Source organism: Monodelphis domestica, chromosome 4 (assembly GCF_027887165.1).
Source record: "Monodelphis domestica isolate mMonDom1 chromosome 4, mMonDom1.pri, whole genome shotgun sequence".
In the NCBI taxonomy this organism is placed as follows: domain Eukaryota; kingdom Metazoa; phylum Chordata; class Mammalia; order Didelphimorphia; family Didelphidae; genus Monodelphis; species Monodelphis domestica.
Window position 1 is genome coordinate 183,401,210 of NC_077230.1, and position 19,460 is coordinate 183,420,669.

Genomic DNA, 19,460 nt, shown 5'->3' on the forward strand with positions numbered 1-19,460 from the left:
GTTGATAGATTAAATTCCTGGTTCAGAATTGAACAAGATTTATGATGACCTTTCTTAAATGTGTGTGTGTTGTTTTTTTGGGGGGGTTCTAGTTATTAGCGAGAATATCAGATTCTTTCCTTTAAGAAAAAAAACAAACAACAGGGCCAAAGCTAGTTAGACAATGAGTGCATGTGTTGTAATGGCAGGGGTGCTAGTTTTAGAGTCAGAATATCTTAAGTCCAGCCTCTGCTATTTACCTCTTGTCTGATCAGTTCCTCTCCTTAGGCATCAGTTGCCAAGGCAAGCCTGAACTAGGTGTCCCGTCCCCTCAATTCCCTTCAGCTCTAGAGCCTAGAACTGCTCCTGCTGTGCTCTCACAGTGCCCTGGCCCATGGGAACATTCATGAAAACGCCACAGTTGGCATGGGCTTGACCTCAGGGGCCTTAGATTTAATGAGAAGCTGACATTTCGTGTGGAGGGGAAAGAATGGAATGCTCTTTTTTGTCAGGATGACAATAAGGGATCGAGATATATGTATGTTTCTCTGTATACCATCCAGAGTCCTAATGCAGGGCTTCCTTACTTTATTCCTTTGTCAGTTTAATGAAAACTAGACCTTTTCTCAGAATAATTTTTTTCCGGGCAGAAGACAGAAATACAGGATTGCAAAGGAAACCAATTATATTGGAATACATCTGGAGACAAGAAGAATGGTGTGCAATTAAAGATTGGGTCTAATACCTAGTAATTCCTGACTAGAGATGAGTGTACTTGATATTTTGAGATATTTGCAACTGCCATACAGTGATAAGAAAATAACTGTGGTTTCTATTGGCGACAAATTCACAGGTTCTTCTATTACTGCTCTGGTTTGTTACCCACATTTATAATGGAAGGAAATCTTAAATTTCAGTTAAAAAGTAAATTGTTTTCTCATCCAAGTTCACTGGTTCCCTAAAATCTTTTGACAGACCCTAAGTTTAGGTAGCTCAGTGGATAATATTTCTGGAGACAAGAGGGCCTGGGTTCAAATATAGCGGAGTGGCCCTGGGCAAGTCATTTAACCCCAATTGCCTAGTCCTCATACTTCTGCCTTGGAACCAATAGTTAATATAGATTCTAAGACACAAGGTAAGGGTTTAAAAAAATTATGTTTTCATGAGAAAAATGATCTTTTCATTTTGGTGTTTTTCTTTTGTTTTGGTCGTGCCTGACTGTCCTTGATCCTTTTGGGTTTTCTTGGTAAAGGTATTGGAGTGGTTTTCCATTTCCTTCTCCTACAGATGAGGAAACAAAGGCAAAAGGATTAAGTGAATTTCCCAAAGCTACACAGCTAATAAATGTCTGAGGCTGAATTTGAACTTGGATGTTTCTGACTGACCACTGAGCCACCTAACTGTCCCAATCTTCTTATAATCATTCTCATTTCTAAACTAATCAGAACCAGCTTTCAGATGGAGACTCAATTTATTGTATTTTAATAATAAATAATTGATAAATTTGCTTTGATATAAGTCTCAACAACCCCCCTAAAAAAACCTTTTATAAAGTTCACATTCTGCTCCCCACAGCTGTTATTTTATCAATTAACCATACAAGGAGATGCATCCTTTCACTTTGGTCATATATGGTAATAAATTGACCATTCTAGATGGCCAGACTTGTGTTGTCTCACCATGCTGACTTTATTTACAATGCTATTTTCACTGTGCATTGTGCCTGCTTTTTTTTACTGCATTATTTTATATAAGAAGTCTGACGACTCTAAATTCTTCCTATTCCTTATGGCATAATGATATTCCCTGATTCTGCATTAAAAATGTGCTTGTTCGTTTCTCATCTGTTCATATAGTTTATTTCACGAATATGTGCTTTTTGTTATCATAATTAATGCTACTATAAACATTTGTGGGCAGATGTTTCCTTGCTTGTGGCCTAAGTCCTCCAGTAGTGAAATCTCTGTGTCAAAAAGCTAGAACAGTTTAGTGATTTTTTTTTTGCATAATTCTAAATTGTTTTCCTTATGGTTGAACTAAGTCATAATTCTATCAAAAAGGAGCTGGATGGTGAAGTGCATAAAAAACAGGGATTAGAATCAGGAAAACCTGAGTTTAAATATTGCTTAGATTCTAGGTACATGTGTTTGCACAAATTACTTACTCTCTCTTGGCCTTTGTTTTCTCACCTGCAAAATGAGACAATTGGGCTTGATAATGCATGCGGTCCTTTTCAGCTCTTCCATCTCCAAGCCTATGAACTAGCATTCCTGTCTTCCTATAACTCCTCTGAAAATGAATTTTTTCATCCTTTAACATCTACTGGAAATATCAAAGCTTGTGATTCATATAATGATTTAAAGTTTGCAGAAAGTTTAAACAGATCAAATTTGATCCTCAACAACCCTGGGAGGTAGATGCTATTATTACACTCATTTTACAGATAAGGAAACTCAGGCTTAGTAAGTGTCAGTGGAGAAATCTCTCCCAACTCCCAATCTAATGTTCTTTTTTTATCACATCATGCTGCCAGCCTTTTGATGGATGTGACTCAGAGGTGTGCTAGTAAATGTTTAACAGCCGTCTTTAAAAATCTGACAAACCTTTTAATTTTAAACTGAATTATTGAACAGTTTTGAGTCATTTTCTCAGCTCTGGAAATCAACAAAACTATAAATCAAGGCTGAATTGGTAGCATTTGAGGATTTCTAAGATATAAATGCTCACACTGAAAGTTTAACCATCAGCTCTGGCCAGTATGATCTGGTTCTAGCAGACACCTACCTGTCTGTGAAGTGAGATTCAATTTTACAATGTTTAGTTTTTAAAGAAGATTGATTTTTATATCTATGTTCTGCTTATAGCATGACTGGAGCTGCTATTCTAAGTTTCTATATTTTTTAGCCAGGTGCTTTTTGTTGTTATTGTACTGGGGACAAATTTGTGAAGATTTTACAAACATGTTTAATGCCAGAGATTTTATTGGAGATCTGATTTTAAGTAAAAACCCCAGAAATTTAGTCAAGTGCTGGCCTCGGAGTCAAGAGGAGTGGGTTATTGTTTCTACTAGTTTTCTTTGGTTGATTCTCTAAGGTTCTATCAGTATACCATCATATCACTTGCGAAGAGTGATAGTTTTGTTTCTCATTGCCTATTTTCCTTCCCTCAGTTTCTTTCTCTTGTCTTATTGCTATTGTTAGCATTTCTAGTACAATATTAAATAAAAATGGATATCCTTATTCAACTCTTGATCTTATTGGGAAGGCTTCAAATTTGTCCTCTTTTCAGATGATGCTTACTCTTAGTTTTACTTAGATAGTACTTAACATTTTAAGAAAGGTTTCATTGATTTCTGTGTTTTTAATAGGAACATAGGATACATTTTGTCAAAGACTTTCTGAAAGTATTGATAAAATCATATGATTTTTGTTGTTATTTTTATTATTGATATTGTCAACCAAACTGATAGTTCTTACTACTGAACCAACCTGGTATTCTTGGTTTAAATCCTACCTGGTCATAGTGTAGGATCCCTGTAATACAATCTGCTTGCTCATGTTTTGTTTAAAATGTTCTCATCGCACATGTAAAACCCAGTGGAATTGTGGATTGGCTATGGGAGGGGAGGGAAAGAATAACCATGGAAATGTTTTCTTAATTAATCAATTAAATAAAATTAAAAAATTAAAATTAAAAAATATTCTCATCGATATCCATTAAGGAAATTGGTCTACAATTTCTTTCTGTTTCTGATCTCCCTGGCTTAGCTATTAAAACCATATTTTTGTCATCAGTCACTGGCCCAGGGCTACATATATTCAGCAAGTCCAAGGTTGAATTTGAACTCAGGTATTCCTTATTCTGGGTTCAACGCCCAATCCATTGGTCGTACACACATACACATATTTATATTTAGATTCACATATATAGGATATACATACATAATTGTAACACATATAAGTGAACCTGTAAGTATGAGCATGCATCTCTAAGAAAAATTTGATATGTGTCAAGTTTTTTCATTACGACTTGTTAAATTTTGTAAGGATTTCTTCCCAAAGGAAAATGACATTAATATCCTTCGTTTGGAATTTAAAGTCCTTCACGGTCTGTTCCCTCCTTTGCAGTTATCATTCTAGGCTGATTTCTAATTATTTCCTTTCAAGGCTCAGGCTGTATTCCAGATAAACTAGCCTATGGGTCTTCCTTCTATAGGAGGCTTCCTCTCATCTCCCTCCCCATGTCTTTGCACAGACTGCCCTCCCTTTTCTCTTCTCTCTCGGAATTCTAGCTAGATGCCTTCTGAGATCAGACCAAGCTCCACCTGCTACTCAAGACCTTTTCTTCATGTTCCTCGTCCCTGATCTCCTCCAATGACTTTTTGTTTGTTGTTGTTTTTTTCCTAGATAATTGGGGTTGAGTGACTTGACCAAGGTCATAGATCTAGGAAGTGACTAAGGTCAGATTTGAACCCAGGTTTCCCTGACTCCAGACCTGGTGGTCTGTCCCACTACATTACTAGATAATGTACATCTTCCTCGTAAAATCTAAAGCCCTCGAGAGCAAAGAATGTTCCATTTTTGTCTTCGTAGCATTGCTGCTTAGAACAGTACTTGGCAAATAGGCATTTAAAAATGCTTTTTAATTGAATTTTTTTCAAGGAACTATTGTCTACTCTCCATTATTTGTGTACCTACTGGGTAGTGGAAGCAGGGATTAGTAATTTAGGTGAAAAAAAAACCCCTCTCTATTTGTGTTTGGCCTGGGGTGAGTTTTCATTTCTATATTGAAATGGGGAATTCTTTAATAATTTGGGGTAAGCAGCATGGCTTAGAAGAAAAAATGCCAAATTTAGAACCAGAAAGCCAGGATTTCATTCATTCATGCAAACTGAGATGAACAGAAGTTATTTTTTTAATATTTGTATATAATATCAGTCCAAATTGCCTCCTTCCCTTTTCCCTCTCAGAGGTGGCAAGCAATTTGATTTGGCTTTTACATGTATTATCATGCGAAACATATATCCATATTGATGAACAGAAGTTAAAAGCAACTTACCTGCCCAGGAGCACAGAGCTAGGAAATGTTTGAAATTGGATTTGAACTCAGGTCTTCCTGAATATAGATCCTTCACTTTCTTCCCTGCATTCTTTGAAACAAGGTTTCTCCTGTCCATCTTTACTTTGTAGCAAGAGGTAGTTAAGTAACTGGGTTGCAGAGGGATTCTCTGCATCCAAAATTAATAGAAGGAATCTAGTTGTTAATAAAGCTGGAATGAAATAGAATAGAGGCTGTCAATAACCTTGAAAGCAAAATTTACAGTGCATAAATCTGCAGGCAGATAATTGATAGTTGACTCTTATTAAGATGGACTTGTACTGTTAAGTTGTTTCTCTCGTAAGCTTGCCTCTTGTGTTCTTCAAGGGTAAGGATGACTCTATTGCTGTCTTGGTGTGTGATGGGAGGGATCTGATGATTCTTACCTATTTCCCTAAAAGCTGCTGCTAGAAATTGTGTCTAATTAGCAAGATCATTGGAGACTGATTTATTAGCCCCTGGCCTGAGAGCTTTACATGGAATAATTTATCGATTGAGTTTTGGATTTAGAATTGGAGAGAAAACAGAGTTTGAAACCCCTTGTCATATAATAGCTTTGTGAGTCTGGACCCGTCATTTCTCTTCTCAGTGTCCTCTTACTGTTTGCTGGTACTTTATGACTCCAATGAGATAATATGCATAAAACATTTCACAAACCCAAAGGCACTTTCTCTGTGTGTTAGTCTTTGAACTAGCTGCTCCTAATGCCTAGAATTCACTCTCCCTGCACCCCTGCCTCTTCAAGCCCCTTGTTTCCTTCACAAATTAAGTACTGTCACAGTTCTTTCTGTGGTGGCAAAAAAAATGAAATTATGGGGTTGTCTACCAATTGGGGACTAGATGAACAAGTTGTGGCATGTGATCGTGATGGAATATAACTGTGTTATAAGAATTGACCACTGGTCTGCTTTTAGAAAAACCTGGAAAGACTTACATGCACGGATACAAAGCGAAGGAAGCAGAACCAGGAGAACATTGTAACAGTAATATTATACGATGATTGACTGTGAATGACTTGGTTATTCTCAGCAGTACAAAGATCCACGACAGTTTTAAAGAACTTTTGAAGAAAAATGCTATTCACTTCCAGTGAAAGAACTGATGGAATCTCAATGCAGATTGAAGCATACATTTTAGACTTTATTTTTCTTGGGGGGGTGTTTTCTTTCATAACATGACTAATAGAGAAAAATGTTTTATACATATTTAATCTGTATCAAATTGCAGACTATCTCAGAGAAGAGGTGGAGAGGGAGAGGAGAAGAGTATTTGGAACTCGAAATTTTACAAAATAAATATATATGTGTATGTATATGGTATTATACTATAGTATAGTAAATAACATCAAACTAGAATGTCTATAATAAAAAAGACTAGAGACCCATTTTAAAAAGATCATATTAATATGTTTTTTTCACATTATAAACATGTGTGCCTACTTTCCCTATTTTCCCCATTTTCTATTATTCCTATTCTGTGAGAAATCTCTTGCAATTAAGTCTTTTTTAGTAAAAGTTAAGTAAAACTAATAGTGCAGTGACTTCATCTGAACATATATGTAACATTTCACATCTAAAACATCTTAAATGCCTTACAATTTCTAAAAATATTAACAGGAACATTCTCTTTCCCTCCACCCCCCCTTTACCAGTAGGATCAAGGCTAAAGCAAAGTTATCCATAATTATCATTGATTTTATATAGTTCTAGAAATGTTGGCTATAGTAATGAAAAAAATTGAAAGAATAAGTGTAGGAAAAGAAGAAACAACTATCAATTTTTGCAGATATTAGTCTACCTAAAAAAACCTAGAGTGAAGTAAAAATTAATTGAAACAAAACAACTTGGGTGAATTTGTAGGATATTAAATCCTCAATATACATATATGTGTTAACCAAAAACCCAGCAGGAAGAGATAGAAAGAGAAATTCTGTCCAAAATAACTACAGGATGTATAAGATGTTTGGAAGTTATCTGTCAACACACATACACATACGTATACACAAGCAAGAATTATGTGACTGCAACTACAAAGCACTTTATAGAAATAGACAGCCTAAATAGAGCAATATTGGTTGCTCATGCTTAGATTGTGCCAATATAATTAATATGACAATTCTACCTAAACTGATTTTTATTCAATGTCATAATAACAACCAAAGAATTACTTTCTAGAGCTAGAAGAATTAACAGTAGAATTCAAGGATCTCAGTAGATATCTTGAAAAATATCAGGACAGACAGGTGACACGGTGGATAGAGTGCTGAACCTGGAGTCAGGAAGACCCAATCTTCTTGAGTTCAAATCTGGCCTTAGACCATTGACTAGCTGTGTGACCTTAGGCAAGTTACTTATCCTTGCTTGTCTCAGTCTTCTCATCTGTAAAATGATCTGGAGAAGGAATGGCAAGCCACTCCAATATCTTTGCCAAGGAAACCCAAAATGTCATCATGAAGATTTGGATATAAGTAAAAAAAACAGGGGGCAGCTGGGTAGCTCAGTGGATTGAGAGCCAGGCCTAGAGACAGGAGGTCCTAGGTTCAAATCTGACCTCAGATGCTTCCCAGCTGTGTGGTGACCCTGGGCAAGTCACTTGACCCCCATTGCCTTAAAAAAACAACAACAACAACTAAAAAACAACTGAATAACAAATAATGAAAAAAGTGGGAAAGAAGGAGGTCTAGCAGTATCAGATTTCAGACTATACTACAAAGCAGTAGTCATCAAAACTTTTTAATACTGGTTAAAATATAGAGAAGTCAATCAGTCTTACAAATTATATACATAGTCTATAAAAGCAAATGAATGTATTATCCTAGCCTATACATGGAGGTGCTAATTTTATTTGATAAGTTCAGAATAAAAACAAATAAAGCTCTATAAATAAAGTAGAGAGGGGGCATGAGCTACAGTACAAAGGTGATGAGGTACATGTTTAGAGAAAACATGGCAAAAGAGTTCCTCACAATTCCTAATTTCTACAAGTTGTTTTCTTTCTTCAGAGTACTCATGAAATGTTCTTGGGCCTCCAGTTTGATTCCTTGGTAGAGTCCCTAATCAGCACATCTGAATTCATCATTCCTGATACTACCATTCCTCCAATCTCTTTGAGGAACTTTAGTATTGATTGTGAGACAGGGGAAGACAGTGGCACAGGACTGCCCAAGGTGCTGTGCCCATTTCAAGGAAGGCACTGTTCAATGAGCAAAGCAGCATCACAGTAGGACAAAGGAAACATGAGATGTGCAGATCTAGAGCCACCTGCATCCCAAATGTTCTAATGGCACGTGCCCCTATAGTAGAGCCTTCCAAGCTCATATTGGACATGTCAGCCCCATCCTGACTCCCACATCATGATGTCATTATTCCTCATTGAATAGGAAGGATAGACAACAACATCACTCCTGGCCAGATGTACTGTTTCCTACTGATCCTGTCTTATTGGCCCATGTGGATGCACTGACTCCTCCTGGACCAGTCTCCTTGATGGTATGATTATTGGGACAAAGGGAGAGAGAAATTCTCTCCTCTTCTCTCCCACTCCTTGTTCCAGGTCTCTGAGCCTTGATTCCAGTTCTCAAACTGGAATTCTCCAACCTGGAACTCTCCTACCACTATACTGGTTCACCACTGCTTGGCTGTCCAACTCCCAAATGGCTTCCTTTTTCATTTTTTTTTAATGTGGTCCAAGAGGTAGGACTTGATCCTTTTACAAGATGTTTCCTGTGTGGCATCAGTCTTTTACCCTGGCCAAAAACCCTGTAAATATCTCAGACTGATTAAGGATTCATTCACATCTAGTTGACACTTTTGATTGCTATAATACAAGTATTTGGACCTTTTGTGAGTATATTAATTGGTACGGAATGGAGTTCCACCCTTATACTTGGTTAATTATCTCTAGCTCAGAGATGTTGGGGGGTTTTTCTAACCCTAAATTTGTTGCCTTGTATGCAGCCTGTGGTATTACTGATAAAGGAGTGTGGGGACTCAGTAGACAATTAGATTGCATGGAGCCTTTAGGCAAGAGTAAAAAAAAAAACAGTCTTCAAAAATGACTGTTTTAGTTAAATGTAGCAGTGCCACAGCTATTATATCATCGACTAATTTTCATAAGTCTTAATTCGGAAATACTAAAACTCAATTTTGTATGATGAAGCAATATTTTCTCCTCTTCTTTGGAGGGGTTGTTCAGCTGAATTAAGGCATAATTGGGAATCCCCAAGGACCTGAATTATTTCCAACGATCATGAAGCAAAGCTCTCTTCATCCCTAGAATTAATGTTTTTTTAAAAAGCTACAGGAGGATGAATTTGAAGTTTGAATGATTGAAGAATTTTTAGCATTGGCATTTAGGGTACTTGGAAGGACCTGATGGTGGCCAGAATAGGGAATTATGTGAAGCCTTTTGAAGTAAGCTTGACTTAATAGCCACAGAATAGGTCATGCTGTTCTATCAGTTCAAATGATGTCATAATTTCAGTTTTTCTTTCTGACCTTTTACAGGAATCATTGTGGTTTTATGGCTCTTGAATTTATTTATTTATTTATTTTTGGTTTGTTTTGAGGATGAAGTTTCTGAAAGCTCTTGGTAGGCATGCCCTGGTTCTTTGCATCACAGTGTGCATTTGCAAACAGACAGAAACCCTATGTAGATGATCATCTGATGGTCCTGTGAAAGATGTCTTGAAAATAGTTCCTGGTTTTTTCTTCTTTTGTGGATAAAAGTGCCTAAGTATAAACTAAAGAACTTGCTCTTTTTTTTTCAGCCTTGGTAATTAATTTTTTTTCTTGTTTTGATCTGAAATAGTAGGCCTGTTAGACATCCTTGACGCTGCATGCTTCTCCCACTTTTCCATTAAAGCTAAAATGTACACACCTTCAGCACTGTCATTACAGATTTAAGATTGTTGTGGTGAATATGCCGTTATTAGAGGATAGGTCAGGCCTGAGAAGGTTGTTTTGGAAAAGAACAAAGAAGGAGCAAAATGGTTTGACTTTTCATTTCAGTAAATGAAATGTGCTAAATGGATCCCAGGATTCCCATTAGGGATTCTGACTTTCTGTTGTAGAGGGCCTTGGAATGAAACAACCTTTCCTGAGTGGTCCTGAAAACTCCTGAGGGTGAGGAAGGAGTGGGTGGTCTTGGAGGAGACCTGGAGTCTAAAATTTTTGAGCATCCTAGGAGCCTTCTGTACTTCCTGACCTCCTCTCTGACCTACAGCTCAAGAATTGCCCTTTTTCCATGAATCCTTTACTGATCCCTCAAGAACCTTGTGCCACCTTCCTCAAAATTGCCCTGCATTTATTTTTTGTTTTATATATGCTTAAAACCCTTACCTTCTGCCTTGGAATCAATACTGGGTGTTGGTTTTAAGGCAAAAGAGTGGTAAGGGCTAGGCAATGGGGCTCAAGTGACTTGCCCAGGGTCACACAGCTAGGAAGTGTCTGAGGCCAAATTTGAACCCAGGACCTCCCATCTCTGGGCCTGGCTCTCAATCCACTGAGCCACCCAGCTTCCCTATATATATGCATATTTTTCATCCTTCTAATATTGAAATATTGATAATCAGTCAGTATTTATTAAGCAGCTACTATGTGCCGGGCAAAGAGAGACCAAAGATAATCCCTGCCCTCGGGGAGCTCACATGGAATGCTTGCCCTTAAGGGCAGGGATTGTTTCCTTCCCCCGCCCCCCTTTGTATTCCCATGAACTAGCACAGTTCTTGACACATAGGAGACACTTTAAAATGTCTGTTAATAGGTTGCTTCTCGGCACTCTATATCTATGAGGGTAGTGAGTTTAGGCTGCAGGAATGCAAATGATGTCAAGATATACGGAATAACAGTCTTGGCGCACTGATCCAACCACATTTGGATCATCAGGTTCAGATCTGACTAATTCGTTTGGGGAAAGACATTGACAAAGTAGAGCTTCTACAGAGGAGGGCAGGCAGCAGCCACCACTGAGTGGCGGGATTTGTAACTGTGCTGCCAGAAAGAGCAGGTGAAGAAAATGGTGATGTATATCCTGGAAAAGAGAAGATTTAGGGAGGACGTGATTATTGCCTTCAGATATGTGAAGTGTTGTCCTGTGGAAGAAGGATTAGACTTTGTTTGGCTCCAGAGGGCAGAACCAAGTAAAAGTCGATTCAATATAAAGAAAAAAAACCTGACAATTGCAGCCGCCCCCAAGTGGAATGGGCTGCCTTGAGGCCAGAGTGCATACTTGGTCACTGTAGATTTTGGATAGAGGCTGTCTGACAGCTTTTCAGGGATGCCCTAGATGGGATTCGTATTTCAGGAGGGAGAAAAGTTAGAATGAGAACCCTGGTCCTTTGACTCCAAATCTAGCACCCTCTTCTAGGGAGATCAAATTTAGAGATGGATAATGCATTTATTAAGTATTTAATATGTAACTGAACTAAGCTCTGGAAATACAAAAATAAGCACAAGAAAAAAATAAGGATAGTTCTTGCCCTTTTGGAGCTTACATTCTAAGAGGATAAGGAGGTACATAAAAGGGACCGGAAAAACAGGGGAAGAAGACTGAGGTGAAGGTAGGAGTTGGGATTCTGGGTTTGGAGGGAGTCTGGCTGGGGAAGATGCTCCCTAAAATGGAGAGCCAGTCCACCTCCAGTGTGACTCCCATATTTTGAGAGTTTTGTGCCGTAATAGTTTGGAGCATCTTCTGGGCTTCTCTATTCTCTAATGTATTTATTTAGACCCAGATCTTCCTCCATTGAGCTGCTGGGAGTAGAGCTAGAAGCATTTGGAGCCCTAATTAACTTCTCCAATTGGATTATATACCTTTCTGTAGTTAATAAACCTAGAGCAGATTGTTGGCTTTGGATATGGATAAATTCAGGTTTACGCATCTTTATTTTTTAAGTTCTGTTTCTCCATATTCTGATGCTCTCCCTAACACAGTATATCCTCTGCATCTTTGAATGTTTGCCATCTTAGACAACTGAGCAGTTCTCCCATGAGTGAGGGCAAGGGGCCCTCTGCTGTCCATTTCTTGTGTTTCCTCCTGGGCTCCTTATTTTTCCTTTCTTTGGAGGAATGAAGACGTTGATGAAGGAGGACAGAGTGAGCTGGAGAAGCTTTAACATTGGGGTGGGGATGGGGGAGCAATTTGGAGATTTCTGAATATAGGCCCATTGTCATTTAAAGGGTAGACAGGAATGAGGGCAAACCCTTCTGCAAGGGAATTTGATGGCTTAATTTAATACTTCATTTCTTTTCCTTTTGGCTTTTTAAAAGACAAATTTGTTTTCACTTTTCTGAAGACTCTCTGCCATTGCCATGCAGATGTATGCACTGTTTTACTGTATACTAGATTAGAAGTATGAAGAAAATCAGTTTGATATTTAAATATACATGAGCTTGTAGATAATCAATCAGCCTCTGATGAAGGGGTAATCTTTTCCTCACCTAAGTCAACCTTAGTGCATGTACCGATTTTTGTTTTTGTTTTTTAACCCTTACCTTCTGTCTTAGAACTGATATCTGATTTAAGGCAGAATAACAGTAAGGCTTAGTCAATTGGTGTTGTAAGGGATTTATTTCAATATATATAATATGTATAAAATACCTATTTTAAGGGTAACACAACTAGGAAATGTCTTGACATCAGATTTCAACCCAGGACCTCTCTAAGCCTGGCTCTCTGTCCAGTGAGCCACCAATTGTCCCTGTGTATGTCCTGTTGATCCCATCCCTTCCCATCTTTTCCAGCATATTGTCTCCCTCTGTTCCCCCCTTCTCTCTTTCTCTCGCCCCCTTTCTCTACTCTTTCCCCATTATCTTCCTCCTCTTTCTCTCTCCCACCTCTCTTCCCTCCTCCATTTCTTTTCCCCTCCATTGTCTCTCTGCCCCTTTCTCCCCTCTCCTGCCCCCTCTCTCACTCCCCCTCTCTCCCCATTGTCTCTGCCCCCTCTCTTTCTCTCACTCTCATTCTTACTCAACCCTGTCTCTGTTTCTTTTTCTGCCCTCTGTGTCCCTCTTCCTCATATCCCATATGCCTCTCTATGTGTCTCCTTTATTTCTCTTACCTCTCTCCCTCACCTTCTCTCTTTCACATTTGATTTCTTCTTTTCCATCTCTCCCTATTTACTGGTTCTTTTTCTATATCCTACAAACATACCCAGTTCACCCCTATCCTTGTCTCCACTTAATCTCCATTGTCTTCCTGGCTTCTAGCCTGGCCCCTTCCTCCAAATCTCTCCCTCCAAAATTATCAGGGAGCTTCTAATTTCTAAATCTAGTGCCCTTTTCTCTCAATCCTTGTTCTTTTTGCCCTTCTGTGGCATTTGATACTAATGACCACTTTTTTTCCTTTCAGATAACTCTCTTGGATTTCCCTGACATTTTACTCTCTTGGTTCACCTCTTATCTGCATGCCTTCTCCTTTGTTAGATTGTCATCCATGGCCCCTCCTCTACATACACAGCCCTAGACCCTCTTTTTTTTCTATACATTTCCTCTTGGAGACCCTGTTAGCTGTCATGATTTCAATTATCATCTCTATGAAGATGACTCAGAGACCAGTTTATCTTTCTCCCCAGTCCTATACTACAAACCATTAGACTTTTCAAACTAGATGGCTCATAGGTATCTCAAAGTCAGCAAGTCCAAAACAGAATTTATTTATCTTTTCTCCCAATCTGGAGCACACCAGACAGCACAGGGCTTCTTTGTCTCTGAGTGACCTCCTTCGGAACTCTACCCCTCCTCCTTCCTTCCTCCCATTAGTGAAGCATAAGGACCCCCAGATCTTGTCATCAGTCTTGTGTGCTTCAGTGACCCCCAGGCCCTTTCATGTACATTTTCTCCTGACTCTCCGGAGGAAGCTCTTGGAGAGAAGGGCCACTTGTTTTTTTATTTGTATTCACATGTTTGGCACAGAGTAAATACTTTTTAAAAAATGCTTTTCCATTTCATTCCAAAACCCTATTCTTTCCCACAATATTGTGGAGGGCATCTCACCATTCTTTCATCCCCCAGATTCCCAAGGTTGGCATCATCGTCCTAGAATTGCATTCTTGGAGAGTCAGGGCTGTCTTTCTTTTCTTTTTTTTTCCCTTTTTTTCTTCTCAACACTTAAGCACAGTATTTTTTTTTAAACCCTTACCTTCCATATTGGAGTCAATACTGTGTATTGGCTCCAAGGCAGAAGAGTGGTAAGGGCTAGGCAATGCGGGTTAAGTGACTTGCCCAGGGTCACACAGCTGGGAAGTGTCTGAGGCCAGATTTGAACCTAGGACCTCCCATCTCTAGGCCTGGCTCTCACTACACTGAGCTACCCAGCTGCCCCCTACAGTATTTTTTTTTATAGCAGGTGCTTAATAAATGCTTCCTCCATTCATCCAACCTTGATTTGTCACTTATTTACCTCACATATTTAATTTGATGGCATATCCTCTTGTTGTTTCTCTCCAGCATCTCTTGCATTGCCCTCTCCTCCCCACTCACACTGCCACCCACCCCTCCAGGCCTTCTTCACCCCTTACTCTTCATCTTTCCTGGATCATTTCATCAGTCTATTAATTGACCTTCCTGCTTCATCTCTCTAGAGTGAATCTTGCCTTCATACAACTGGCAGTGATTTTCTTAGTGCACTGGTCTGACCATGTCATCCTCCCAACACACATTCCACTCTTACTCTCTGTCTGTTTCTGTCTGTCTCCCCCCCTCCCTCTTTCCTTCTCTTTCTCTCTCTCTCTCCCCAACTCTCTCCTTCTCTCACTCAATCTCTCCTGCTTTCTCTTACACTCTCTTAATCTTTCTCTTTCAATCAATCTCTTTCACTGGCTTCTCCCCTCTCTCTAAATCACACACATATTTTGTGTGGTTGTGTATATATATATATATATATATATATATATATATATATACACACACACACATATATTTTTCCCTCTTCCCCTTTCCCTCTCTCTCTGCCTCCTTTTGTACCTTCTCCTTTTCCCTTCCTTCCTCTCCCTTCTCCCCTCCCCTCCCCTCCTCTCTTTTTTGTAATGGGGTAGTTGGGAGGGGAGGAGGAGAAGGAGAAAAATATATTTTATTAATTGAAAAATTTTAATAAAAAAAAAAGAAATGGAACCTGGAACTGTTCCCTACTGCAGGCACAGCATTCAGCAAAAGCTGTAGAAAATTACATCTTCCAGATCTTTCCTCTAAACCCCACCACAGATCAGAGCAGCAGTCAGTCAGGTGACAACATGAATTGAATGCCTGCTATTTGCAGAGCATCATCTATACAAGGTGTTCTGAGACATAGCAAAGAACATCCTTCGCCTCAATTAGTTTCCCACTTCAAAAAGATTATAGGACAGGACAGGCACATTAGAAACAGTTTGACATCCTCACCTTTCATTTGGGGTCTTTCCCTTTCCTCCCCTTAATGAGCATCCCCACACCCATAAGTCCCTATTCCACGACTACTCTTATTCTCTTGATACTCTCCTACTCAGTCTTTTTTTTTTAAACCTTTTCCTTCTGTCTTAGAATCAATACTGTGTATGGGTTCCAAGGCAGTAGAAGTAAGAGCTACACAATGGGGATTTAAGTGACTTTCCCAGGGTCATACAGCCAGGAAGTGTCCAAGGCTAGATTTGAACCTCCCATCCCAACCATCCTTCAGTTCAATTTAATGAACATTTATTAGGCACTGGGCTAAGCCAGGACAATGAGGGTGAGTGAGGTAAGTGACAGGGAATGAGAAGAGGGCGCCATGTCTTAAGGAGTGAAGGAGTAGATTCTGAGAGGCAGCCAATTGGAATCTGCCCTATCTTTGACAAAGTGGGAGAACTGTCATCTTATTCTGGCTGATCCTAGACACGGTCCTTCTCCTGGCCCTCAAACACCCTCTTTGCTTTTCTCTCGCCTACAGGTTGTTGGTAGGAGCCCCTCGTGCCAAAGCTTTTCCATTACAGAGAGCCAACCGAACAGGAGGCCTGTACAGCTGTGACATAACAAGTCAGGAGCCTTGCCGACGCATTGAATTTGATAACAACGGTAAATTCTTCCTAACTTTATTGAGACAAATAAAATTCTTGGGAGTCTTATTAGTGAGCAATCTTACTAGGACATATTGAGTATATTAAAAATTTAGTACTCTTTCTCCTTTAACCCTTTCCCATAATGGATTATCAGGACATAAGTGGAAAGAAGACTGACGTTGGAGTCAAGTTTAAATCCCACTTCTGCCATTCATTGTGTGGGCTTGGACTAGTTACGCAATGTTTTAGGGAATCTCTTTTCTCATCCATAAATGGGACTAGATGATCTCTAGATGCTTTCCAGAGCTATATTTTAGAGAGGGGGGAAAACCCACCTTTTTGGTAACAAATGGCATTAATGGTTCTACATGTTGATAGTTTGCATTTAAAACATTTTCTTTTATGAAATAATGAGCTCCTAAGTCTCAGCTTGTTGGTTAAAGAGTGATGCTTTCATTGTAGAGCTATAGCTAACAGGGATCATTGATTAATTAAAAAAAAAAAAACATAGCCTTCACTGATAAAATGTACTGATGTTGCCACCTATTGACAAAATGCAGTACTGTAGAAAGCCATTGTTTAAGAATGCACTCATGGCAATGAGAAAAATTGAGTTTGCATTTTATTCTCAGATCAAAATCTCCACATTTGATATGAGAAATAATTTGAAAATAAAAAATGATTTAAAACTCCAAATCTTTTTCCTTAGATGAGAGATGAAAACATGGTTAAAATTATGGGCACACAGTTATCTTGTGAGGAATATGAATAGTAATAATACCTCCCATTCATATGGTGCTTTAAGGTTTGTAAAAGACTTTGCTTATATTGTCCCATTTTGTACTTACAGCAACCTTGTGATGTATGTGGGTTATTATTCTCTTTTTACAAATGAGGAAACATATGATCTACCATGCAATTAATAAGGATCACAGAGTAAATAAATATCTTTTTTTGACCCCCAAGCCCAGCATTCTTTCTGGATCTCATGCCGCCTTTTTACCTGGAGCCATAGGGAGGCATACTGCTCCCTGCTTTGCTGTTCTATGATGCTCAATATTTGAGACTTTTAGACATTTTTCCTCAAAAATGTTTAACAAGCCTACATTTTTACATGATTATAACTAAATTATAACTACAATTAAAATCTCTGCACACTTTTTACAATGCGATAAAGGGGCCTAGATTCCTTCCACTTGTTGGTGTTTTAAATTCTCCTATTATTGAAGCTCTACATTGTAAAGTCATTAACTATAATCTCTATATCTCAGTGATAAAAATTAATATTATTACCTTCTTGGGGTGAAATGATTGAATCAGTAGAAGGACTGGTACAAAAGTACATAATGGATGACCCTTGGAAATGGAATTAGAATTTCCTAGGACTTAAATGTAGCTTCCCACTTGGCTTGTGTATTTTGCTCAAATAGAGCTTAGATTTCAGGGCTCTTGTTAGCTTAAATGAAGATTGCTCAGGTTAGGGTGACAAGGTTTTGTGATTTGTGAGTTGGTGTGGAAAATTCCACCATCTCATGCTAGATAGGTTGAGTGACTTGCTCATGGTCATCACAACTTATAGGTATCAGAGGCAAGAACTGAAGTCTTTCTGACTCGGCATTCAGAATTCTTTCTGCTATATAACATGCTGTCTCAAAGGAAGATGACTTATTAACTAAAAATAAAACAGAAATAAATGGGACGGCCATTTTACATTGATATATGTTGTTCTTATCACTAGCATTTAGGGACTTATAAAGGAAACTTAAATTGCCAAATCAACAAATTTATTAAATGCCTTTTATGTCCCATGCACTATGTTAAGTGTTGAGCATACGAAAAAATGCAAACACAAAGTCCTTACCCTTAAGGAGTTCATTATCCTATAGGAGAGACAACATGAAAATAAATTGTTAGCCAAAAGGGAAAAAATGAAGTCTTTTCTACTCATTTATGTAAATAAAAAAGATGTGTGCTATTTATCCATTATTATATGGCTCTACTGATGTTCTTTGACTGGGTGTCTTGGGCTGAGAAGCTACTATTTTTTGGTGTTTTGGCTACAAGTTGGAATTTAAGAAATACTACTGAGCTTTTAATTAATCTAATAAGAGAGCTTCCACTCTTGTGATAAGTGACAGTAATGTACAGATGTGTCATGTGAGCTCCTGCCATCATCAAAGTGGCATTTGTTAATAATACTTATACACGTGGATCTTTGGTTGATCTTTCTGTTTACCATAGCTTTAGAGCAGTATTAATATCTTTTAGTATTTGCATTGTTAAGTGTCAATGGCTAGGAGAAAGAGTTAAAAAGCACTGTTGTGGCATTATAGATTTCAACAATATATGGAAGGTTCTTAAACATCCTGACAAATAACTATCGATTTGTTCAAGGTTAGTAATAATTTCCGTGCATCTCTGCATAAGACCTGGGAGCAGAAACACTTTTTTTTTTTTAAGAAAAAAGCAGATATTTTTGTTCATGTGCTCAAAAACCTCCAAAATGCTGAATATGTGTGATTATCTTTTTATATTGTAGCTGACCCTTCATCAGAGAGTAAGGAAGACCAGTGGATGGGTGTCACTGTCCAGAGTCAGGGTCCAGGGGGGAAGGTGGTGGTAAGTACTAAGAATCAAAGGTTTAAGGGACCAACTATTTCAGACTTTGCTACTAATGACTGTAATAAGTAGTGGAAGTCTGTTTTCTGACATACTTTGAAAAAGATATGTCTTGCTTTTTTAAAAATTATATACAATTTGTCGTTCAGTCATTTTTCAGTTGTTTCAGACTACTTTTGACCTCATTTGGAGTTTTCTTAACAAAGAGACTGGAGTGATTTGCTGTTTCCTTCTCCAACTCATTTTACAGATGAGGAAACGGAGACAAACATGGTTAAGTGACTTGCCTAGGATCAAACAGCTATTAACTGTCTATAGCCAGATTGGAACTCAAGAAGATAAGTCCAGGCCCAACACCCTTATCCACTGCACCACTTAGCTACCCTAACTAAAACAAATTTATTAATTGTAAAGGAATGTCAGATGCTCTAAATATTCAAAATACTGAATAATCACAATATATAATAAATTGATGTTACACAATAAATTTGCAATCCAGGTAGTTAAGTTGAAACATAAGATGGCCTTGGATAGAAGGTCAGCCTTGGAATGAGGAAGCCCTAGCTTCAATTCCTACTTCTGACCCATACTATCTGTGTGACTATGGGTAAGTCACAGGAAACTTTCTAACTTACCTTACTTGAAGGAGCCTTCACTTGCTGTGGGGTGGCCAGCCTTCAACAGGGGATGGGATCTTGGAGGTAGGACAGTGTCAATGGAATGATGGATGGGACACAGCTTTCACATTCAACCTGCAGCA

The 19,460-nt window shown here is 38.5% G+C and overlaps 1 protein-coding gene across 5 annotated transcripts in view; it reads left to right on the forward strand.

Annotated features, from left to right (window-relative positions):
* Positions 1–19,460, forward strand: part of ITGA6 (integrin subunit alpha 6) — a 101,603-nt gene that overhangs the window by 35,033 nt on the left and 47,110 nt on the right. For 4 of the 5 annotated variants that reach the window (XM_001368046.4, XM_007494373.3, XM_056793996.1 and 1 more), the window contains exons 2-3: positions 15,973–16,097; positions 18,621–18,700. In XM_001368046.4, the coding sequence (XP_001368083.1) occupies positions 15,973–16,097; positions 18,621–18,700 (205 nt within the window). Of the gene's footprint in view, positions 1–8,046; positions 8,565–15,972; positions 16,098–18,620; positions 18,701–19,460 lie in introns of those variants that run through there. The other variant, XM_016433704.2, reaches the window with a different exon arrangement.